Here is a 25,649-nt window from a genome sequence, read left to right on the forward strand (position 1 = left end):
CGATGTTCTCCTGACCGGGAATCTTTTCAGTGACATGAAGGTGGCATAAAATAATGACAGGGACCCTGAGTTAGGGACTATTTCAGATGGAAGGAACACTGAGGATCATTGGGACATACACTTCATGGATGAAGAAACTGGGTCGAGAAAGGTTACCTGCCTTGCTAACACAGATGTTCAGGGGCAGAGGTGAGCCTGGGAACGCTGCCCTCCTCATTCCGATCCACACTCTTTCTATTTCAATAGACAACTTCCATCCCTTCCTCATTCATTCCTACAGAAGGTAATTATGTGTGCCAGGCACTGTGCTGGGAGCTGGGGCCTGGCCTCAGGGAGTCCACGAAGGAAGGAAGATGATTAAGCAAAAGTGTTACGAGGCTGGAGGACCGTGCTGTTGTTGGGAATTCATTTCATGATCTATTATCATGACTTGCAAACTGGTGCACTGACTTGGGGGTTCTGGGGGAAGCTACCTGGTTGGGGATGGAGAGTAAGAGGGAGGGAAGCAGGTGGAACTCCGAATCCCTCCTCTTCAACTAAATCAGCTCCACCTTAATTTGCATTGGATTTTAGCTGAAGAAAATCCCCATAATTGAAAACTGAAAATCCCTGGCTGTCCTATGCGTGACCAGTAATAATGGAGGAACTGGATGGACTAAGCTATTGAGACACATGTATACACTAAGGCAGTGGTTCTCAACCTTCCTAATGCCGTGACCCTTTAATACAGTTCTTCATGTTGTGGTGACCCCCAACCATAAAATTATTTTCGTTGCTACTTCATAACTGTAATTTTGCTACTGTTATGAATTGTAATGTAAATATCTGACATGCAGGATATATTTTCATTGATACAAATTGAACATAATGAAAGCATAGTGATTAATCACAAAAACAATATGTAATTATTTATGTGTTTTCCGATGGTCTTAGGTGACCCCTGTGAAAGGGTCGTTCAACCCCAAGGGGGTCGCGACCCACAGGTTGAGAACCACTGCACCAAGGTTTCCCACCTTACTTTCATTTGGTGTTGCTCAACCAAGTTAACTGTGCATTGAAGAGTGACCCCTTATGTATTTTGCTCCTTTTTTTTCTAGGAATACAGGAGGTTGAATTGACATGGTAAAGAGATAGAAGAAAATGGGGTCCCATAACCAAAATGGAATGGGATTTCAATTTAGGAGGACGCCAAATTGTGCATGTTTCTCCATAATTCAGAGAAACCCACCGGAATGTATCGCCAACTCTGTCGTGGAAGTAGACGAAATTGTCACGGTCAATCATTAAGAGATCTCCACTGTTGAAATAGACATCTCCTTTCTTAAAGACATCTCTCAGTTTTTTCTTTTCTGTCTGAGATTTTCCTCCAGCATAGCCACTAAATGGTGCAAATTCTGTGATTCTGCAAACTAGGAGTCCAACTTCACCTAAGAGAGAAGAAAGCACATTGTTATTTTATGAGCTTGCAGTAGGCACATTTTATTAGTAACCTCTTAAACTTGATGCTATGCAACTCATTAGCAGCAGGCTGGCTACACATGTGCATGTATATTCATATACATCATATACATACATATACATATACTATGTGCACACATCATTCCATATGGCCACACATTTGTAATTTTTAAATGCTAACCTTTTACTGAATAATTATTTATACACATAATTAAACAAACGAATAGTAGTTTTAAAGACTCCCTAAAACTATAGTTTTGCAACCATAATTATATATCCCTTCTCACAAAATGCTAACCTCACAATCAAGAAGTTGTTAAGCTAGGTTTCAAACTACAATTATGTTACATGTAGTGGTTAAATTAGTATCTTTTGGAGTTTCTGTAACTAATTCTGAGTGTACATAAGTCTCTTTTTCCCCTTCACTCTAATAAATTTACCTGGTGTTCATTTTAGCAATGATATGTTAGTTCTTAACAGTCATTTAGTCAAGGTAAAGACAGCTTAGGCCCTGGCTGGGTACTCAGTTGGCTAGAGCATCATCCCCATATACCAAGGTTGCAGGGTACATACGAGGATCAACCAATGAATGTATAAATAAGTGAAACAAAAAATACTTCTCTCTCTCTCTCTCTCTCTCAAAATTAAAAAAAGAAGAAAATGAATGGTTAATTGAACAAGAATCCACTGTACCTTTGGGAACTTTGATGCAATATCCATTTTCATCTCGGACAGGTTCATCTTTCTCCACATCATATTTAATCAGCTCATAAGATACAACTTTCTAGTGAAATTAAAATAGATCACGTTGAGCATACATTTTCACATTTTTTTCTTTTTTATTGTAGTACTGCATGCATAAAGTATATAAAGAACACCCATCTTAAGGGTATAGCTTGGTGAATTTTGTATGTATGAACACCCATGTACCTACCATCCAGATCAAGATATTAAATATTTTCATTACCTTAGAAAGTTTCCTCCTGCCCCTTCTGTCAAGTTAACCACCATTCTGACTGTTATCACCGTCAAGTAGTCTAAACTCCCAATAAATGAAGTAAATATTTGCCTTTGTGTTTGCTTCTTTCACTCAACACACTGCGTGAGACAGTCATCCATCCATGTTGATGTTTGTTTCCGTGGTTTTTCTTGTATGAATATATAATTTATCTATTCTCCTTAACAGGCATTTGGATTGTTTCAGTTTTGGACTACTAAAAATAAAGCTGTTATGAACAGTCTCATACTAGTACATGTTTTCTGGTGGACACATCACAAGTGCATTTTTAAAATCTTATATAACCTTAATGTGCCCCTGTTGTATGTTTTACACTTCCAGAGACATGCTCTCCAATATATTTAAGGTTCAATAGTATAATTACTTCATGCCCATGGCTATAAAATAATTAAAACTCCATCATGTTTCACCAATCAGAAAGGATATATGCACCTCTATGTTCATAGCAGCACAATTCACCATAGCTAAGATCTGGAAACAGCCTAAGTGCCCATCAGTAGATGAATGGATTAGAAAACTGTGGTACATCTACACGATGGAATACTATGCTGCTGTAAAAAGGAAGGAACTCTTACCATTTGCAACGTCATGGATGGAACTGGAGAGCATTATGCTAAGTGAAATAAGCCAGTCAATAAAGGAAAAATACCACATGATCTCACTCATTCATGGACAATAGAGACCATTATAAACTTTTGAACAATAATAGATACAGAGGCAGAGCTGCCTCAAACAGATTGTCAAACTGCAGCGGGAAGGCCGGGGAGGGTTGGGGGGCAGGAGGTAGGGGGGTAAGAGATCAACTAAAGGACTTGTATGCATGCATATAAGCATAACCAATGGACATAAGACACTGGGTGATAGGGGAGGCTAGGGGACTGTCTAGGGCGGGGGGATAAAATGGATACATATGTAATACCCTTTGTAATACTTTAAGCAATAAAAAAAAAACTCCATCATGTTTCATCTATACTATAATTCAATGGCATAAAAATTTTAATTTACATAATTTAATAAGGGCAATAAGTGCATTATTTTCTCTGTTAACAGATAGGTACAAATATGACAGTATTTAGATGTAATTATCACCCATAATTACTGTACCATTCCAAATTTAAATTCAAATCTATATGATAAATTAACCAATTATGTGTTTTGATAGTAGCAGATAACCATTAAAAACCAAGTGGCATTCATAGTCAACAAATGTAGATCTTTTTTATATGCAAGAATGTGACAAAAAACAGTAGGGGTGGTAACTCATGCTTCTTTCCACATCAATTACAGGGCCAGCTCCCCCTCCTCTTTTTTGGTTTAAAATATAGATTTGTTTAAACTAGAAAAACTGACAATAAAACACAGCGATCAATGGATGCGATACAAAGAACTAGAAACACACAGCACCAACTCCTAAGGTCCTCACGTGTGGTTTGTTTCCTTGTAACTCATCATAACAACACCGCCAGCCTGCACCGTGCCTGGGCTCAGCTTTGTGCCCCCTCTTGTTCTGAACTGCATTTAGCCTGGGTCTCTAAGCTCTGGGCTAGTACAGCTTGGACTGAAACTAGCGAAGACAGACCCCCTCCCAGTGTGGAGTGGGAAATCGAGTCTCAGCCTCTAGGGTGCTGCCCCGCAGAATTTTCTATGATGAGGGAAGTACTCTCTATTTGTACTGCTCAACATGGTCATCACAAAGTATGGCTACTGAGCACTTGAGAGGTGGCTAGAGTGAATGAAGAACTAAATTAAAATTTTATTTATGCACTTTAAGTTTACATAGCCACACTTAGCAAGTGGCTACCGCATTGGATGGCCCAGGTGTGGAGGACAGTGGAGAGACCTGTGTAGTACAGGTTTGGCTGTCATTGTCAGGGAGGTTTCCTGGACTTGGGAATGTCTAGACACCAGGCCAGAATAGAAGGAATGGAATGAAAATAATCATAACAGCTAACAATTATTCAAGGATATTATGTGACAGGCATTCGGGTTATATCCTCTAATGGCCTTTTCATAAATTATTTAATTGAATCCTTTCAACAACGCTTTTCCTTTAACAACATTGAGTTTGGGCCTGGCACTGGGCTCTATATTTTCTCTCTTAATCTCTGTTTTACAGATGATGAATTGAGGTCTAAGGAACATAAAGTGATTTGCCCTGGGTCATTCAGCCAGTATATGACTGTGCTGGAACCTGATCTCTTATGCTCACGCATCACTGCCCTCTGTACTCTGCTCGTCAGGCCCTGGAGACACAGGTTGCTTGGGAGCTCTGGGTGGCTGTTTCGGCCAGGACAAGTTACCAGAGGCATAAAGACAGCTGTCACTGCTCAAGCCAGTGGAGGCTCAGCATTGGCGGAATCTTCCTGAGATTTTGAAAAATAGGTGGTCACCTAAGACTGACTGCTTGAGCACAAAAATGGCAAAGAGATTGTCTGGAGACCCCAGGCAATAAAAGAGACTTCTGGCTTAAAAATAGGAAATGTCAATCATATATCTCATAAGAGGTTAATATGCATATGTGAGTTGGCTTAAAAACAGGAAATGTCAATCATATAACCGATAAGAGGTTAGCATCCAAAATACACAATGAACTTATACAGCTCAATGGCAAAACAAACAATCCAATTAATAAGTAGACAAATAATCTAAATAGATATTTTCCAGAGAAGACATATAGATGACCTACAGGTACCTGAAAAGATGTTCAGCATCACTAATTATAAGGGAAATGCAAATCAAAACCACAATGAGATAGCCCCTCACTTCTATTTGAATGGCTGCTATAAAAAAGACAAGAGCCTGGCTGGTGTAGCTCAGTGGTTGAGCGTCAACCTATGAACCAGGAGGTCATGATTCAATTCCCAGTCAGGGCACATTGAGGGTTCGATCCCCAGTAGTGGGTGTGTTTGAGGCAGCCGATCAATGATTCTCATCATGTTTCTATGTCTCTCTCCCTTCCTCTCTGAAATCAATAAAAGAATATATAAAAAAAGAAATAACAAAGGCCGAAGAGGGTGTGGAGAAAAGGGAACCCTTGTGCACTACTGGTGGGAATGCAGATTGGTGCAGCCACAATGGAAAACAGTATGGAGGTTCCTCAAAAAATTAAAAATGGAACTACCATATGATCCAGCAATTCCATTTCTGGGGTATTTATCCAAAGGAAATGAAAACACTAATTAGAAAAGATGTATGCACCCCGGGTTCATTGCAGCATCACTTACAATAGCAAAAACATGGAAACAGCTTAGGTGTCCATTGATAGATGAGAGGATAAAGAAAGTGTGGTGTATATACAGTGATGTATCTCTACAATGGAATATTATTCACCTATAAAAAGGAAATCTTGCCACTTGCAACAACATGGATGAACCTTGAGGACATTATGCTAAATGAAATAAGTCAGACAGAGAAAGACAAATACCACATGACCTCATTATATGTGGAATCTGAAAAAAGAATGGATTCATAGATTTAGAGAACAGATTGGTGATTGCCAGTGGTGAGGAGTGAAGAGTGGGTAAAAATGGGTGAAAGTGGCCTGGCTGGTGTGGCTCAGTTGGTTGGAGTGTCATCGTATACACTGCAAGGTTGCGGGTTCAAATCTCAGTCAGGGCACATGCCCAGGGTGCAGGTTAGATCCAGTTGTGTGTGTACAGGAGGCAATCGATCAATGTCTCTCTCTCTGTATTTCTTTCTCTCTCTTTAAAATCAATAAAAACACATTCTTGGGTGAGGATATGTTTAACTTAAAAAAATGGGTGAACATGGCTAAAAGATAGAAATTTCCAGTTATAAAATAAATAAGTCCTGGGTATGTAATGTACAGTGTGGTGACTATCTATCCCAGGGGTGGGCAAACTTTTTGACTCGAGGGCCACAATGGGTTCTTAAACTGGGCCGGAGGGCCGGAACAAAAGCATGGATGGAGTGTTTGTGTGAACTAATATAAATTCAAAGTAAACATCATTACATAAAAGGGTACGGTCTTTTTTTTTTTTTTAGTTTTATTTATTTCAAACAGGCCGGATCTGGCCCGCGGGCCGTAGTTTGCCCATGGCTGATCTATCTCCTATATAATAAAAGGCTAATATGCAAATTGTCCCCTCGACCAGGAGTTTGACCAGGAGTTCAACCAGGAGTTCAACCAGGGGGTGGGGCTGGCCGGCCAACTGCCCGTGGCCCCTCCCCCCAGCCAGCCCCGCCTGATCAGCCCTGATCGGGTTGGGCTGGCCGAACCCTATTTGTGCACTAATTTGTGCACCAGGCCCCTCTCTCTCTATACTAGTAAAAGCCTAAGTGACAGTCTGACCATTTGACTATCCAACAGGTAGCTATGATGACCATCCTCTCCCAATCCGGGACCCCTCGGGGAATGTCAGAGAGCCGGTTTCGGCTCGATCCCCGCAGGCCAGGCCGAGGAACCCCACCTGCTGGAGGGACCCACTCACTCCAAAGATGCCCTTTGAGCTGTGGTGTCGCCCCAGGTGTGGCCAGCTGGGGAGGGACTGAGGGAGATTGGCTCCAGGGCATGTCCAGCCCGTCTCGCCCAGTCCCACCCCGCCTGCCACCTTCTAATGAATTTCCTTTCAATGTGCATGAATCCATGCACCGGGGCACTAGTAGCTAATAATAGTGTGTTGCATATTTAAAAGTTGCTAAGAGAGTAGATCTTCAAAGTTCTCATGACAGTCTGGCTGGTGTTTCAGTGGTTAGAGTATGGCTGGCTCACTGAAGGGTCGTGGGTTTGACTCCCAGTCAAGGGCATGTACCTGGGTTTCAGGTTTGCTCCCCACCCCTAGTAGAGGTGGCTCTCTCACATTGATGTTTCTCTCTCTCTCTCTCCCTCCACTTCATCCCTCCTTCCACTCTGTTTGAAAAGCAATGGAAAACATATCCTCAGGTGAGGATTAAAAAAAGTTCTTATCACAAGAAAAAAAAAGGTAACTATGTGAGGTGATGGGATGTTAACTGGACTTATTGTGGTGATCATTTTGCAATATATACAAATACTGAATCATTATGTTGTACCCCTGAAACTAATATGTTATATGTCAATTACATCTCAATTAATAAGAAATATATTTTTAATGCAGTTACTAGAACACAAATCTTTTTTCTTAATCTTTAATTTCTTTATTGGTTAAGGTATTACAAATGTGTCCTCATCCCCCCATTAACCCCCAACCTCCCCCCACACTCATGCTTTCATCCCCCTGTTGTCTGTGAGAACACAAATCTTTGTAAGATAATGCTTCTTAACTCTGGCTGCAGAGTTTTCAAAAAACACTAATGCCTGGGCCCCAGCTCGAGACGCCTGCATCCAAAGCTTAGGGGCTGAGGCCCTGCCCCTGTGTGTGTAAAAAGTTCCCCAGATGATAGTAACCCACAGTACAATGGAATGGAAATACCACATTTCACCATTTCACAGACTATGGTAAACTTACGGAACTGGTAACTTTCAGGTGTTTTATCATATACACATGTAAGTGACATAGGGAAACTTTACCTGAATTGCAGATGGCAAAGGCCTAATGGGTTGTTATTCACCGATATTAAGATTTTTAAATTACAGCACCCTATCTTTCTGAGGTCCTTGTTACAGAGGCTGACCAAAACCTCTCTTGGTGATATATGGACTGCAGCTCTGAAGCTTTATGAAATTCTCATAATAACATCATCCTGACATAGCTTTTAAGAACTCTCTGTATTCTGAAAACTGGCTATATATGCTCTCATTTTTCAATGTACTTACTCTCTGTAGGTAGTTTGCTCTTCCAACAGCGCCAATTTTCCCCGTATAATTCACAAAGCCGATATTGCCTTCAGTGGAAGCATAGAACTCATAAATGTGAATGTCCCCAAATCTCTTGATGAATTCTCTCCACACATCTCCTCGCAAGCCATTTCCTATGGCTACTCTCACTTTGTGATCACGGTCGTTTGGTTTCTGTTGGAGGAGGAGGAGGAGACCAAATTGAAACATCTCTGGAGACGGCACTCACATATTAATAACTGGCTTTATGGTTCCACATACAGTACTTATGCTGGTTACGAATTCACTTTAGTGCACACATTCTCTGCCACCCATGCACATAACTCCTCCTTCCCCCAACACATGCAGTCTGGGCCGACAGCCAGTCCTCTGCTTTAACAACCAGAAGACTTGGGTTTCCCATTTTGATTTTTAAGAGGCAAGCTGAGACAATTTGGCAGAACTCAGTGATGCCAGCATTTAATCCATATCCAATCTGAAGCTAGAACAATGCATTGATTGTTTTCTTGATGGGGCTGAATCTCAGGGAATTGCCAGAAAGGAGATCTGTCAGAGACTAGAACAATCTGAAGCAACGATTTTCACTGGACAAGGAAGAAGAAAGCTGGGAACGCAGTCCAAGGAGAAAGGTCATTTTCCACAGAGCCATTAAAGAGCAATACTATTAGAGCCTGAGGGGCCTGGAGAGAATGATCTTGATCATGTCCTCATTTAGCAGATAGACCAGCGGTCACAAGACCGAGACAATGACACTGCCCCACAGGGATGGCAAGGGGAAGAGTAGGAGAAAGCTGGCTCCCAGTTGCCTCTGTGGCCTGGGAGGAGTATGTTTTGCTATAAATAAAAATCACAAAAGGAAAAGCTGTTTTGAATGTAAAATGTAAAGGACAGCTTGTGCCAGCAAGAGAGGAGGAGTTAAGACTGGGGTGCATACTGCTCGGCCATATCATTTACGAGGCTCCTGCAAATATGTCAAACCTATGGTGTTTATAATTATATTTTATAATAATAAGGCAATTGATGTCCTCAAGGAGATCACAGCCTTGTGGGAGAGGCAGGTAAATAATAAGTATAATTTTAACTTGTTACTCTATGATTTCTACTCTAACAGAAAACCAAATAGAATGGGGTAAAAGTGCTAGGTAATGAGGACTCGCTTCAAACATCAAGTTTTAATTTCTTTGCTCGAACAGCATTTTGCTTCGAAGAGCATATGCTCTAAAGAGTATATATCCTTCCCTACTCTGTGGAATTACTGTGAAGTGACTAAGGAATAAGGGTTCCTCTTGGAAAAGAACTGTTGGAAGAGGCAGTTTTCTGATAAAGGCAAGGGTGTGGATAGGGCACGTATACACCAAACCAAAGCAAACTTTGAATTGGTTTCCATGCGGGAGGAGCCAAGGGACCTGGGGAGCAGCTTATATACATTTACTTTTTAAGTAGCTTCTTGGTCAAAACTCAGGTGGGGAAGCTCTTTCAGGAATCCTAACCAGAGAGGTGGACAGCTGCTGGCCACTGGTAAAAACTGGGCCTCCTGAGCAGCCTTACCGAGGAGGAAATGTACAGAGAACCGTGCCAGGTACTGCAGATGATACAGAAGTATATTTGGTCTCAGAAGCATTTACAATCTAATGGTGAGTTACCTGAAAAGCCGTTTGGACCTGCATGAACCCTAGGTCCAGGGGTCACCGAATCTGTTCCCTTTTATAATGACTAAGTACCTGTAAGTAGGGAGACCACGGTTTGCCAAGGTCTGTCTCGGTGTAGGCTGCTGTCCAGATGTGCTTATTACACTCCTTTCACTCTCAAGTGTCCCCATAGGGATAATGAATTCTGTGGCATCCTGTCTGTCCATAGCCACTGTTCTCGGTAAGAACTGTCGGCTTTTCAGAAACCACCCTCACGCCCCACCACTGCTGTGCCTCACTGCCACTCCAGGAATAAAAGGTCACAGATATTGGAAGAATAGTTTCTTTTGCTTAAAAATAACCCCATGACCTGGGGCTTACCTGCTCCCAGGCCCCTGTGAGAAGCTCCAAAGTAGCAGTCTAACATGTAAACTCAAGACCTTACTTGTTCCGTCTGCAGCCCACAATCACCCTCTTAGTTCATTCCCTTGTCTAATGGGTGGTGAACATCTATCTCCCCCAACAGATTGTAAACACCTTTGAGGCCAAATATATTACTATATCATCCACAGTAGCTGGACCTGTGCTTTGCATATAATGCAACCCCTGAAGGAAAAGGGGAAATAGCTCCACCAGAAAACCCTCGACTTCCCTGTTCAGCAGTTAGTAGCTGGGACACCAGCACAGGCAGGGCAGAGGGCGCAGGGGGCTGCAGGTGCCCTGGGTGTGTGGGAAGTGGGCCAACCTCCCTCACAGGTGCAGCTGTCACCTGCGGTGGCAGGTAGCTGGGGCATAGTCACAATACCGTGGGCTCAGTTTCCATCATAATCTGAGGGATTTTATTACGTCAACAGGAGGGATTAAGGCTCTAGGCTGGAAATGTTTGTGGACACAAACCTCAAGATCCTGGAGCCTTCAGAGATGGCGGGTTCTCACCTAAGAGCGAGATGGCTGAGCGCACTGGCTGCGACTCGAGTTCTCCTTTCCCAGAGGAGACATGGTGTTTTCACATCACCAAGCCACTCCTCAAGAGAACGAGCTGTATGTGAAGTCAAGGGTCACCTGGCTCAGTTTTCTTTAAAAGGATCAAACCTTCTACTCCACATTAGGGGTGAGCTGCAACGTGCAAACACACCCGGGGGCTTACATCCTCATGGGATTTAATGACCGATGGAGGGTGAGAGGTCAGGTAGCCAGAGAGGAAGGTAGGGCCCCAGGTAATTAGAGTAGCAGAAAACTTTCACTGAGGGCTTTACTATGTGTCAGGCAATTACCTAAGTTTCTAAAGAACCCTATCAAAAAGTGAGAGGTAGGAAAGCATTTCCTTCAAATAACAATTGAGGAAATTAAAACTGAGAGGATTAAAAGAATTTGGGGAGATCACACTGGTCGCAACATAGTTTCTCCAAGATTCAAATTCAAATATCTATGTGACTTCAGGGAGTGCTTTTTTCTTAATTAGAAAAACAAAAAGAGTGACAGACACATAGTTTAAGAATTGAATCGTACTGAAAGGCTTTTAGATGAAGGAAGCTGTTCATTCACTTCTCTGTTCTCATCCTTTGTCCCAGCCCACCACCTTTTTAACTTATAACTGTTTCTTATCCTCTTATTTCTAAAGTAAAGGCTTATACTACTATCTTTTGATTAATCAATTTTATTTTTTTTAAATATATTTTATTGATTTTTTACAGAGAAGAAGGGTGAGGAATAGAGAGTTAGAAACATCGATGAGAGAGAAACATCGATCAGCTGCCTCCTGCACACCCCCTACTGGGGATGTGCCCGCAACCAAGGTACATGCCCTTGACCGGAATCGAACCTGGGACCCTTCAGTCCGAAGGCCGATGCTCTATCCACTGAGCCAAACTAGTCAGGGCTGATTAATCAATTTTATACATTACTTATTGATTCCCTATTGTACTAGATGAGAATCAAGCTCTCTCCCATTTCCCCAATGTCACAATTTCTGGTTAAATCAATATTCAGTGCTCAAATTGCTTTGCTCATAATATACTTTTGATGAGTCAAGTAATAGCCTCTGAATAAATTCTTGAATAAATTTTTGTTTCTCCTAGAATTAATCACCTCCCTGCCCATTTGCTTTGCTTTTATTTTTTTAAATTTTGTTTTATTGCTTAAAGTATTACAAAGAGTATTATATATGTCTCCTCTTTTTTTCCCCCTTGACATTCCCCCAGCCTCCCCTACCCCGCAGTGTCTTATGTCCATTGGTTATGCTTATATGCATGCATACAAGTCCTTCAGTTGATCTCTTAATCCCCCACCCCTCGCCCCCAACTATCCCCAGCCTTCCCGCTGTAGTTTGACAGTCTGTTCGATGCTGCTCTGCCTCTGTATGTATTTTTGTTCATCAGTTTATAATGGTCTTTATTATCCATAAATGAGTGAGATCATGTGGTATTTTTCTTTCATCGACTGGCTTATTTCACTTAGCATAATGCTCTCCAGTTCCATCCATGCTGTTGCAAATGGTAAGAATTCCTTCTTTGTACTTTGCTTTTTAAGTTTCTCTTTGTAGGCCTTTTCTCACTTTCCAACAGCCTCTAAGTAAAATTTTCCTCATGGTGAAATCGATCAGATGACATAATTTCCATCATGCTCCTTTGAGCCTCAGCTCCAGTCTGGCCTACTTGCTCCCCAGGCCCGACGATTCCCTTCCCTCTCCTTCCCGGATCCTGGGCCTTCAACTCTCTCTTTCACTCTCCTGTTTGGGTGGAACATTGTTTTCTAGTAACTTCCTGAAGGAGGATGAATAGGAGGTGAATTATTTTGAGACTTTGGATGGCTGAAATTATTCTTATTGTACACTTGATCAATAATTTGGATACAGAATTCTAGATACGCAACACTTTTAGCATTTTGAAGGCATTGCTGCTTTGTCTTCCAGCCTGCAGTGTTGTTGTTGGCAAGTCAAATGTTATTCTTATAGAATCTTTTCTTCCTTGTTTTTTTTGGTCTTAAATTTCATCCTGGCCTAGTTTTTATTGGGTACCGTAAGGGCCTTTTCAAACTGTCCTTCAGTTCTTGGAAGTTTTTTTGTATTATTTCTTTGATAATTGCCTCCTCTATACTTTCTCTATTCTTTTCCCGATTTCCTATTAATTAGATACTGGATCTTTTGGATTCATATTCAAATTTTCTTTACGTTGCCTCCCCTCATGTCCACCACTTTATCTTTTCTCCAACTTGCTGTAAGATTTCTCAACTTTATCTTCCAAACTTTCTATGGATTAAAAAAATTGTTTTTCAGGAGATCTTATTAGTTTCTTTGATAGCATACTATTCTTGTTTTATGGATATAATTCTTTTATAATATCTATGAGGATATTAATTACAGGTTTTGGGAAGTTTTTCCTGCTATATGAATTGAGGCTGCTGCTTCTTTTCTTTAAATGATCATTTCTGTTGGAGGCTTTCCTCAGGTGTCTGCTGATCCTTGACGTCTGTTTATATTTGGGAATAAGGCAACTAAAAGATGTTTGAGCCCAGCTGGTGTGGTTCAGTGGTTGAGCATTGATTTATGAACCAGGATGTCACAGTTCAATTCCTGGTCAGGGCACATGCCTGGGTTTTGGGTTCAGTCCCCAGTAGGGGCGTGCAGGAGGCAGGCAATCAATGATTCTCATCATTGATGTTTCTATCTCTCCCTCTCACTTCCTCCAAAATAAAAAAACCCCACATCTATATTTTTAAAAAACTCATTTCAGTAGCTTTATGTGGTGGGAAGAGGCTATTGCCAGGTGGGCTGCACTATCTGGCGATGGGGCAGTGAACAAAGTCCAATTTCTTTTCTGGGAAAGTTGAGTTCTCCCTAAGAATTACCCTCCTCCATTCTCTAGTCTATAAGCATAAACTGGCTACTGGAGTTCTAAAAGCTGTACCGAGAAAGGGAGCTGGGGGTTTCCCTGGTCAGTAAGTAGATATTTACTCAACCTCTATGTTCAGTGCCTCACCCCTTCCCTGCTTGCTCTTGGGGTCCTTGAGTTCAAAGCCTCCCTAGGTCTTCTCCAGCGAATAAACCTCCTACCTCCCACTAGGGTGGGAGAGGGGGCAGCAGGTCCTGCTGTTTCCCACACACACTTTCACTTTCAAAAATCCTCTTGTTTCCAAGCCTGACACCTCCTGCCATCTGCAGCTGTGTTTGGCGTCCTCAATTTCCTTCTTGTTGGCACCTGCCTCTTGTTTCACCTCCCTCAGGCCTGTGATGTCAGTGACCTTCATCTCTCTGCTTTGTACTACGCGGTTCCCTGTTGCTATGTCTCTTGGTTGCTAAGACAATGTGCATCTTTTCCTTGTCCTCCTGGGTTTTGGGAGACTTCCAAGAGGTGAAAGGGCAGAAGGTATTCACCATCTTCAAAACAATTCCTGAGCCCATGTTCCTACCAGTGAATATGCTAGACGTCAGCCTGGCTCCCCAGGAGAGGACGAAGCACCCACCGACAGGAATAAAAGGGCGAGGCTCAACGTCTCTGCTTTACAGAGAGGCCTCTCTCCCTCCAGGGCATCTTCCGACTGCGGCCACGGGACTGTCCGCACCACCCTCTCCCACATCACTCTTCCACGAAAGGCCGTTAGGATGCTTTGCCACAGTCACAATGAGTTCTCAGCCAAGTAAAGCCCTTCCCACCTGGCCCAGTCAACCAGTCTCGCCTCTGCCACGCTGCTCGCAGTTCCCAATGTGCCAGGCCCTTCACCCCTCCGCTCTGCAGCTCTGCGCATGTGTTCCAGCTAACCAGAAGCCCTTCGTTCTCTGTGTGGCTGGGGGACGCCTCTGCACTCTTCAAAACTCAGCTTCTGTGGCAGCCTTCCCTGATTCTGCTCTTTCCCTCCTTCCTCTTGCCTGTCCCTGTCCTGGCCCCCACAGGTCAAACTGGTCACAGTCTCCACTCTGTGCGGTTGCATACCTCTCTATTCTGTCTTCTGCCAGAATGGAGGTGACACAGATAGACATTTTGGGCTGGGAAAGGACCCAGAGGTTACCTAGTTTTGGAAGGATGGCAGATAACACTAGGATATAAGCTGAGTTTATTCAGCTATTTCAGAGTTCTGGTCTACCTTATTTCCCCTTCCTGATATCGTGTCTGCTATGTGTGGTCCCTAGAACTCTTTTCTGATTCCCTTTTCCTCCTCCTACCCAGGTCACACTCTTAGTAGGCAGGACAAAGCCTCATTTCGACCTCTTCCTATAGCTAGTCCTTAATTGGAGTAGAGAAACATTCAGCTTTAGAGGTATCTTGTTCCAATAAATAACTGGAACATGAATAACACTGTCTTTTTAGGCAATGACACAAACTAAATGGGAGCTGACAATTACACACGGCAGGAAATGAACCAAACTAGCCTTTCATTGTAAAGAGGTGCTCAGAATGCTAAGCCCAAAATATAACAACGGAAGACAGGTAAATAGATAAGACTCTTCAACAATAATACTGTAAAAAAAATCACTTAAGTCAATAGCGTTGCTATCCAACCCCCTCTCAACATTAGATAAGAGTAATTGACTAATTTGAGTATCTTCTCTTATTCCTTCCTTTGTGTATGTGTGGCAGAATTTTCTTTGATTCATTCAGTGAATATGTATAGAGCACCTACTATGAGCTATACATTCTTCAGCACTGAAAACAATGAGAATAATGGTTACCATTTGTTGATTATAGTGTCAGGTCCTTTGCTACATGCTTAACATACATCATTTTGCCTTCACAGCCCCTTGTGAGGTAGGTACTCTTGTCTCCCCTGTTGGCTGATGGGAAACAGATTTAAAGGTTAACTATCCCGATCAAACAGCAGAATCAGGAGTCAGGCCTGCTGACTCCAGAGTTCTTGCTTTTAAGCACTACGTTAAGTCCCTTACTCCAAATCTGAACTCCTCCCCTAAGGATGGCTAGGAGCATACCTCCCTACTCCTCTGCTCTACCAAAGGAGCTACTGAATGTGGTTAAAAAGAGGGAGGAGAAGCATTACTCCAGAATACCCCAAATTCTCCTGAGGAGCCATGCCATGTCCATGGGTGTGAAGGATGCCATTGGGCTCATGTGCTCAGCTAAAGCAGAAGTTGCCTCCCTGATATCCGCTGCTAGAGATGGTGGTTAGCCCTTCCAGGGACAGCCTTTTTAGGCAGCTCTGAGGGTGAGAGAGATCCTGATTACATTGACCTACAGCCTTCCACCATTAGTTCTACTTTTGTCTGGGAAGTTCATTTAATACAATCTTCCTTTACATCCATCTGGGCTTCCCATCATGACCTGTTTTCTTTTTAAATTGTAGTAAAATACACATAACAAAATGTACTACCTTAACCATTTTTAAGTATACGGTTTGGTGGTATTAAATATATTCATAATGTTGTGCAACCATCACTAGCATCCATTTCCATAACTCTTTTCATCTTGTAAAACTAAACTCTGTACCCATTAAACAATAGCTTCTTATTACTTCCCTCCCCCAGCCCTTGGCAACCACCATTCTACTTTTCTGTCTCCATGATTTTGGCTACTCTAAGTACCTCATATAAGTGGAATCATACCGTATTTGTCTTTTCGTGACTGGCTATTTCACTTAATATACTGTCTTCAAGGTTCACCCATATTGTAGCATATTTCAGAATTTCCTTCCTTTTTAAAGCTGAATAATATTCCATTGTATGTATGTAAGTTTAGTACCACATTTTGCTTATCCATTCATCTGTGGACCAACACTTGTGTTGCTTCTACGTTTTAGTTATTATGAATAATACTGCTGTGAACATGGTGTACAACATAACTGCTTTTTTAAAGCAAGTTCATAAGCATAAGTTCCCTCTTTTTCCTTCTGAGCAAAGTTGTATGTCAAGAGATTTTCAGAATCTGTGTAGCTTCCTGTGCCTCAGCTTTTTGCTTATCCATCCATCCATCCATCCATCCATCCACCCACCCACCCGTCCGTCCATCCATCCATCCATCCATCCATCCATCCATCCATCCATCCACCCATCCACCCATCCATCCATCCACCCATCCACCTATCCATCCATCCATCCATCCATCCATCCATCCATCCATCCACCCATCCACCCATCCACCCATCCACCCATCCATCCATGGACACTTGGGTTGCTTCCATATTTTAGCTATTATGATAATGCTGCTATGAACATGGTGTATAAATAGCTCTTTGAGACCTTGCTTTAAGTTCTTCTGGATATGTACTCAGAAGTGGAATTCCTGGATCATATGGTAATTTTATTTTTATTTTTTGGGGAACTGCCATATTGTTTTCCACAGTAACTGTACCATTTTACATTCCCACTAACAGTACACAAGGTTCCAATTTCTCCACATCCTTGCCAACACTTGTTGCTTTCTGTTTTTTGGCAGTAGCCATCGAATGGGTGTGTAGTGGTATATTATTAGAGTGTGTGTGAGTCTGAAAGAGCTACACACAAACATTTCTTTTCCTCAAGTCCAAAGGCAGCTCCCGTTAGAACTAATAGAAATAACATGCTCTCCCTCAGGAGACTTCTATTTGACAAGGCGGTAACTTTAGGCAGAAAAGAAAAGCCAAACAGAAGGGCCCCATATGGATTTCTGGGTTTTAATAGAGAGTCATGCAACCTTGAGGACCAGATGGAAAACTAATGTGAAAAAAATTCAATAATGACATCAACAGAAATTGCTGTAGAAAAGGTCCTAACCTAGCTTACCACTAATGATGACCCTCACGAATCCTTTGAATCTGCCCCCCAAATCAGAATAATAAGTACAAAGCCCTAACATTTTGGGGGAACATATTACTTCCTTTAACTTAATTATATATCTTTCCTTGGTGAGAACTTAGATGTTCATTCAGAAAAATTTGTTGCTGCCTCGGATGTGCCCGATACAGATCTTGGTGCTAGGGATCTGGCAGCCAACAAAGCCCCGGTGCATGGAGATTTCATTTAATTGGGGGAGACAGACAACAGTCATGTACACCTGGACTATGTCAGAGGTGATAGTGCTGCGAAAAGCAGTAATCCATGAGATGAATGGTAAGAGGCAGGGTGATAACTTTGTTGTTAGTAGGAGGAGCCTCTGATGAGGTGGCATGCGGTTCAAAACTGAAGGAGAGAACTGAGGCTAGAGCTTCTTATACTTAAACGTCTTATACACAAACTTCTTATACACAGCAGCTGTTAAATAAGTTGAACATAACCAATGTTTATAAATAGCAACTTATCAACTTGGTGATCCTTCTTTTTTTAATTTTTTTTTTATTGCTTACAATAGGTGATCCTTCTAATTTGTTTTCCTATGATGAGTGAAATGATTAAAGGAAGTAGAATCTGGTGAACTTACTGCATTGCCTAGTCTAGTGTTTCTTAACTGAGGATGATGCTGCCTGCCAGGGGACATCTGGCAGTGTTTCAGGACATTTTGATTATCACGATCTGGGGGAGGGATGGAAGGGTGCTACTGGCATGCCCTGGGAAAAAGCCGAAGATATTACTAAGTGTCCTACAGTGCATTCAGTAAGTCCACACAACAAAGGGTGAAGGGACCTAAAATGTCATCAGTGCCACTGTTGAGAAGCCCTGATCTGGTCCCCAGGCAGGCTGGTGAGAGCTGGGGACTGGGCAGGAGGTGCTCTTCCAAATATTCCATCAAGATCTGGACATGTGTAAACGGGAGAGACCCAGGCCCCTTGGAGTGACCCTGGCGCATCTGTTCCAAACCGTCAGACGTAGATAGTTTCAAAGCCACAGGGGGACTTATTCATTAAAGTAACATTAACTAAGTTTCCCGACTGCCTTTGGTATAAGAGAAGGCCAGGAGACATATGTGGTCCCAGCCATGAAAACTTTTATTCCCCAGGGAGAATGGGAGACATGAGGACAAACCCCGGCAATGTGACAAGGACCGCAATGGGGTGGATATCAAATGATGTACGGCAGAGAGGAATGACTCTTGTCATATAAGCAGTCATTTGAGCTGAGCTTCGAACGTGAGTAGGCTTTAAATAGGCAGAGAGTGGAAAAGAGGGTAAGATGTGAAAACAGGGACAAAGGTAGGGAGTGATAATGTTAAAAGCAACTGTCATCTAGCAAATCTCTTCTATGCGATAGGGTGGTGCCAAGCACTTGGTTGTGACAAACAGTTAAAGTCTAAAAATAAAAACTGATACATACAAACCAGCTAAAGCCTAGCATGACCCAAACTGACTTGAATTCCCATCTTATCCATTTCAAAAAATAATAAAACATGGGGAGTTACCTGGGGCGAGTTGCATAAATACCGAAGCAGTTCACCGATATACTGAATGACAGTGACGTTGTATTTTCTGCAATCATCCCAAAACTGGCTGGCTGAGAATTTGTTCCGCAAAACTAGAGTGGCACCTAGAGAGAAGGAATGGAAAGGGTTAGTAAAAAAAAGAGCTACAAGTATTACACTCATAAATGTGCTGAGTACCAAGTATATTCAATGCATAAAAACCCAAATGAGACCTATTTTATCCTGTAGGAGCCTCCAATCTAGTCAGAAGACATAAAAAAAGTCTGTCTAATAAAAGTCAGTGTGCAGTAAATAAAAGGTTCAAGCAAGACCCTAAGGGAATGTGAGTGTGTGTGTGTGTGTGTGTGTGTGTGTGTGTGTGTGTGTGTGTGTGTACATTAATTTTGTTTGGGGAAGGGCCAAGAAAGGCAATTTTTGGAAGAGGTAGAATTTGAATTAGCTCTTGAGAAAGGAATATGGAGAAAGATGAGAGAATTCCAGGCAGAGGAAAAAGCATGAACATAAAGACAGGATAATTCAGAAGGTGGAGGATGGCCAACACTCAGTTGACTTGTAAGTGGGGTGGTAAAGCGTGGGTGGCTCATGAAAGATGAAGCTGGAGAAGCAGCTAGGGGTGCAATCATGGAGAGCTTGGAAGTGCCAGGTGGAGGAACCAGACTTCATTGTGTGGGCACTGGAGAGCCAGGTTCTTGAGCAAGCAGGAGAATTCTTCTTTGTTGGGGGAGTAGACAAAATTGTTCTCCAAGATGTCCATATTCTAATCCCTAGAACCTGTGACTATGCCACCTTACATGGCAAAAGGGTCTGTTTAGATGTAATTAAGTTAAGAATTTTGAGGTGGGAAGATTATGCTGGATTATCTGTGTGAGCCCGATATCATCACAAGGATCCTTATGAGAGGAAGGCAAGAAGGTCAAGGTCCGAAGGAGATGGGATGATGGAAACAAAGGCTGGAGTGATATGCTTTGAAGGTGAAAGAAGGGGCCATGAGCCAAGGAAAGCAGGCAGCCTTTAGAAGCTAGAAAAGGCAAGGAAATGGCTTCTGCCCTAGAGCTTTCAGAAGGAATGCAGCTCTGCTGATACCTTGATTTTAGGACTTCTGACATTCAAAACAGTAAGAGAACAAATCTGTGTTCTTTTAAACTACTAAGTTTGTGGTTTGTTATAGTAGCAATAGGAGACTATCACAATGGGTAAAATAATGTATCTATTATATTTAACCTAATTAGAGGCATGAAATGTAGCAAAGTGAAATAAACTCACAAATATTTATGTTCTTAGTTTATTTTTACTCCTATATATACAAAAATCCAATGTTTTCAAAGAGGAGACATTTAAAAAAAGACTATTTATTCCTTCTTTTGCATGTATTTTTGCTGCTCAAGGGAATGTGTGAGTGGTTGAATTGTCTTTTTTGGAGCCTCAGAGTTACCCTGTTCTCACAGGGCCCAGCAGTATGATCAGGGCCACTCATTTCCTGCTGATTTGGAGGCTGATATGGGGCTAAGTGTTTTACAGCAGCCCACTAAGTTGGTGAGGGAAAGAAGCAGAGTCTTGGGCAATTGTATACGTAATGTGTATATTTAGGGTGTCCTGCCCAAAATGTATACACACACTTTGAGTAATTATAAAGGCAGTGTTTATTAAAATACATTTCATTTTCAAAATTAAGCTATGAGCTGTTAAAGTGTGTATACATTTTGGGGGGGATACCCTGTATGCACATATATAATTATTTATAATAAAATAACATGCTGAGAAAAATTTAAGTTTTTTAGCTTAGACTCGCAGTGGTTCTCAACCTTCTGGCCCTTTAAGTACAGTTCCTCATGTTGTGACTCAACCATAAAATTATTTTCGTTGCTACTTCATAACTGTAATGTTGCTACTGTTATGAATCGTAATGTAAATATCTGATAGGCAGGATGGTCTTAGGCGATCCCTGTGAAAGGGTCATTCGACCGCCAAAGGGGTCGCGGCCCACAGGTTGAGAACTGCTGGGAGAGCATTAGAGATGGTTTCCTGGAAGAGGAGGCTACAAGACAGAGCCTTAATGTATGAAAGGTTGGCATCAATCATACTGAAAGAGGAGAGGGTTGCAACTCTGTTTTGAATGGTAAAGTTTGAGAAGGAAAGAGAAGAGATGACAAGCCAGGTATTCTGACCAGAGCTGAGGAGTTGTAGGAGTAGGGAAGAATAAAGTAGAATGGGAACAACTGAAGGGAAAGTTTAAATGAAATGTTGATGGAGACCAACATGCAGATTTCTAAAAATGGAAATGATGGTAGAGAATTATGTATGAAATAGAAGAATCAAGTGTTTGTCTTGGCTGCTGTGGCTCAGTTGGTGAGGTGTCATCCCATTCATGGGAAAGGTTGCTGGTTCAATTCCTAGTCAGGGCATATTCTTGGGTTGTGGGCTCAATCCCTTGTAAGAGGTGTGCAGGAGGCAGCTGAATGATTACTCTTGCATTGATCTTTGATATTCCCCTCTCCCTCTCTTCCTTTCTCTCTCTTTCTCAAAAAAAGAAAAAAAAAGTAAAATAAAAAGAATCAAGTGTTTTGACCTGGATGAAGACATCAAATATTTTTTAAAAGTTTATTCCTTGACATACTGAACAATTATAGCATTATACTATTAGATAAGCAGGCATGAAAAAACAGAAATTATTTAAATACCTGCTTGCCATGTGTGAGTCAAACAGCTTTGTTATTAACACTTCCTACCACACAGGAGAGTAGCCAAGTTTTGAATTACTCTTTCTTACGAGTAGATGTGAATGTATTCTGACCTCCATTGCCTTGTTGAGAGAAAAAGCTTACCAGCCACAATGCATCCATGTAAGCCAATCATAAGCGCAGCGCTGTGGTACAAGGGCAGAGTGGTGTAGATGATATCATCTTTCATAACCCTGCTGATAAGACTGAGGCCGGTTGCATACCATAAGCGTTGATGATTGATCATTGCAGCTTTTGGGAGACCTTTGTAAAGATACAAGAGTATGTCTGAGTGAGCCAAGACCAGCCATTCACAGACACACGGTCTAGGAGAGAGATCTGGCTTGGGATTCATTGTCAGGCGATTAGAGAATTGCAGATGGGAGGGCCATAATCAGTTAGACCAGGAGTTGGCAAATTTTTCCGTGAAGGACTAGATAGTAAATGTTTTAGGCTTTGCACAGTCAGTCATACAGTCTCTGTTGAAACTACTCAACTCTATTCCTATATTGTAGCTGACAGCAACCAAACAATAACGCAGCGACTTTCAAACTTTTTCATCTCATGGCACATATAAACTAATTACTAAAATTCTGCAGCACAAACAACAAACAAACAAACAAACAAACATATTTTTTGCCAACCTGACAAAAGAATTAGGTATAATTTTGATTCATTCACACTGGATGGCTGTTGTGTTGGCTGTTACCATTTTTTAATTTGACAATCTAAGGCAGTGGTTCTCAACCTTCCTAATGCCACGACCCTTTAATACAGTTCCTCATGTTGTGGTGACCCCCAACCATAAAATTATTTTCATTGCTACTTCATAACTGTAATTACCCTACTGTTATGAATCGTAATGTAAATATCTGATATACAGGATGTATTTTCATTATTACAAATTGAACATAATTAAAGCATAGTGATTAATCACAAAAACAATATGTAATTATATATGTGTTTTCTGATGGTCTTAGGCGACCCCTGTGAAAGGGTCATTCGACCCCCAAAGGGGTCGCGACCCACAGGTTGAGAACCACTGATCTAAGAGAAAAGACGTCAGTGCCGCTGACTAAACAGTCAGGTATTGCATGTTTTAAAAATTCTTGCAGCACACCAGTTGAAAATCGCTGACATAAAGGAATGAATGTGTCTGTGTTCCAATAAAACTATTTACAAAAACAGGTGCGTGTGTGGGGGCGGAGGCTATATTTGGCACACAGGCCAGACTTTGCTGACCCCTGTGTGACATGGTTATTACAGTAGTAATTTTAAGAGAAAGGAAGAAATGACTATTCGATTTATGCTCTATGTCTACCACCTTAGAGTATTTTCAAAATTTCATTTAATTCTCATAATTAATGAGATAAGTAGAATTATGTTCTCTAATCCACAGATAAGAAGGATGAGATTCAGAGGGTAAATAGCCTATCCACCCCATCACCTTCCTTCATAGCTACTTTTGTGATTTCTTATGAACTCTTCTAGAGTTTCTGTATGTATATGCATAATGTACACACGCATATATACGAAATTATGAACATCTGCTCATATGTTCTTGCCATTTCTTCCATTTAAAAAATAAAAACACTCTTCAGCACTTTTCCTTACACTTAACAATGCATCTTGGAGGTTTGTTCACATTAGTACATAGAAATTTCCCTTATTTATTCATTCATTTACTCTCTCTCAGTCACATCAAGTCCTTTGTATGTGTATAGTATATTTTATCCACACCATTTTGCTATTTTAAATGATGCTGCAGTAAATAACCTGGTCCACATGGGAGTTCACACTGTGAGTGATACCATGTCTGTACAATACATTTGCTGAAGTGAGACTGTGGGGTCAAAAGACATGCCTTTGTAATTTTGATAGGTACCACCACAGTGCTAGCTGTAAGGTCGGTCCCTATTTTTCCTCCTGTCAGCAATATATGAATGTACATGCTTCCTCATAGCCTTGCCAAGGTGTGCTCTCAAATGGGAAAATTTTTGCAAACCTGAAAGGTGAAAATTGATATCTCAGTGTAGTTTTAGTATACTAGACTAAATACATTTGTATATTCTTAACTATAATTTATGTAAGTTTTTGTAAGACCTTATTGAAAGGATATGCTTATATTGTTTCCTATGGAAGGTCAACTTAATTGAGGAGGGTGTGAAGGCCTTACTAAGGGGCTGAGCTAGAGTTTAAGACCTGAGTGGGCCAATTGGCTTTGTGAAGAGAAATGCAGTTCTCTGTACACTCAGGCCCTCCAGTGCTTGATGGTACCTTTGCCAGGTATCGCCTAAAGAACAGCAAACTACCATCATTATAAACATAATTCAAAGTTCATTTTCTCTGGCATTGTGTGTTCGTATTTAATGCCCCATTTTAAGAAATACTAATATTAAGAAATAGAAGAAAACATCAATAAGCCCATTGTATTCACCATGGAAAAAGAATCTTCTGAATAGTAAAAGCTCTGAATTATACATAGACAGGCATAGCCTTTGCTGCTTTGAAGTACTTTCAGAAACTTTCCTAATTTAAGATTTTTGTATTAAAGAAGAATTAAGAGTGCTTGGTAACTATTACATAATTCTGTGCCAATGACTGCCTTTGGAGGAACAGGAAAAACATTTTGTTCTCCAGTTGCTTAAGGGAGTTCTTTGAATTAATGTTTATAAGAGCAAAATTTTATTTAGAGACAAGAAGAAAAGTAAAACAAACATCAACCCAACTATCTTCCATATAAATATAAATTCTGAATTATGGGATTAGTTAAGGAGTGTGGATTCTCTTTATCTTCCTAGAATGGGTTTTATTTTTGATAGCCCAAACCTGCATGGTGAATGCGTTCTATATTTATCTACTATTAAGACTAGAACTCCCAGTCACTCACCAAGGGCTAATTAATTTCCCAAAATGAAGTTTACAATTTAATTTTTCCATTCTCTTAAGAATGGAGGACAAAGCCCTGACCAGCTCAGTGGATAGAGCGTCGGCCTGTGGACTGAAGGGTCCCGGGTTTGACTGCAGTCAAGGGCATGTACCTTGGTTGCGGGCACATCCCCAGTAGGGGGTGTACAGGAGGCAGCTAATAGATGTTTCTCTCTCATCGATGTTTCTAACTCTCTATCCCTCTTCATTCCTCTCTGTAAAAATCAATAAAATATATTAAAAAAAAAGAATTGAGGACACAGTCTCATATGTTAAGGTAGTGTCTGTATGTAGTGGAAGCATTTGGTTAACTATTCAGCCTACCATTTGGTTGGCCATGTAGTATATGACTTTTGGGAATAACAATAGTATACATCTCAAGAGTGGTGGAAGAACTGTATGAACAAATGCCATAAAGCTCCTAGGAGCACACCTAGTACATCTTACCCTTAATATTTATGGCCCATTCCATATAGCAGTGTTCCAACACTGCTAATTGGCAATGTTTTTTCTTAGTGGCTCATAAAAATAATGGTGCAGCATCCAGTGTGATGAAATACAGTATTTTAGGCCCTGAGTTGACAGCCATCCTACACCCACAGCAGCAAACAGCTCCAGCCATCCTACACCCACAACGGCAAGCAGCTCTAACTCAGTGTTGCATGGGAAGATAGTAGTCAAAACATTCATATAAATACTAGAGGCCTGGTGCACAAATTCATGCACCAGTAGGGTCTCTCGGCCTGGCCTGCGGGATTGGGCCAAAACTGGCTCTCTGACATCCCCTGAGGGGTCCTGGATTGCAAGAGGGCACAGGCCAGACTGAGGGACCCCACTGGTGCACAATTT

The 25,649-nt window shown here is 41.5% G+C and overlaps 1 protein-coding gene across 1 annotated transcript in view; it reads right to left on the bottom strand.

The window, feature by feature from the left end:
* SLC27A2 (solute carrier family 27 member 2) overlaps positions 1–25,649 on the bottom strand; it is a 45,540-nt gene that overhangs the window by 8,930 nt on the left and 10,961 nt on the right. Inside the window, exons 3-7 of the mRNA XM_059701818.1 lie at positions 21,978–22,136; positions 19,135–19,259; positions 8,232–8,426; positions 2,152–2,242; positions 1,229–1,427 (exon numbers count right to left, since the gene is read on the bottom strand). Coding sequence (XP_059557801.1) covers positions 1,229–1,427; positions 2,152–2,242; positions 8,232–8,426; positions 19,135–19,259; positions 21,978–22,136 — 769 coding nt within the window. The remainder of the gene's footprint in view (positions 1–1,228; positions 1,428–2,151; positions 2,243–8,231; positions 8,427–19,134; positions 19,260–21,977; positions 22,137–25,649) is intronic.

The sequence above is a fragment of the Myotis daubentonii genome, chromosome 1, assembly GCF_963259705.1.
Source record: "Myotis daubentonii chromosome 1, mMyoDau2.1, whole genome shotgun sequence".
Lineage (NCBI taxonomy): Eukaryota > Metazoa > Chordata > Mammalia > Chiroptera > Vespertilionidae > Myotis > Myotis daubentonii.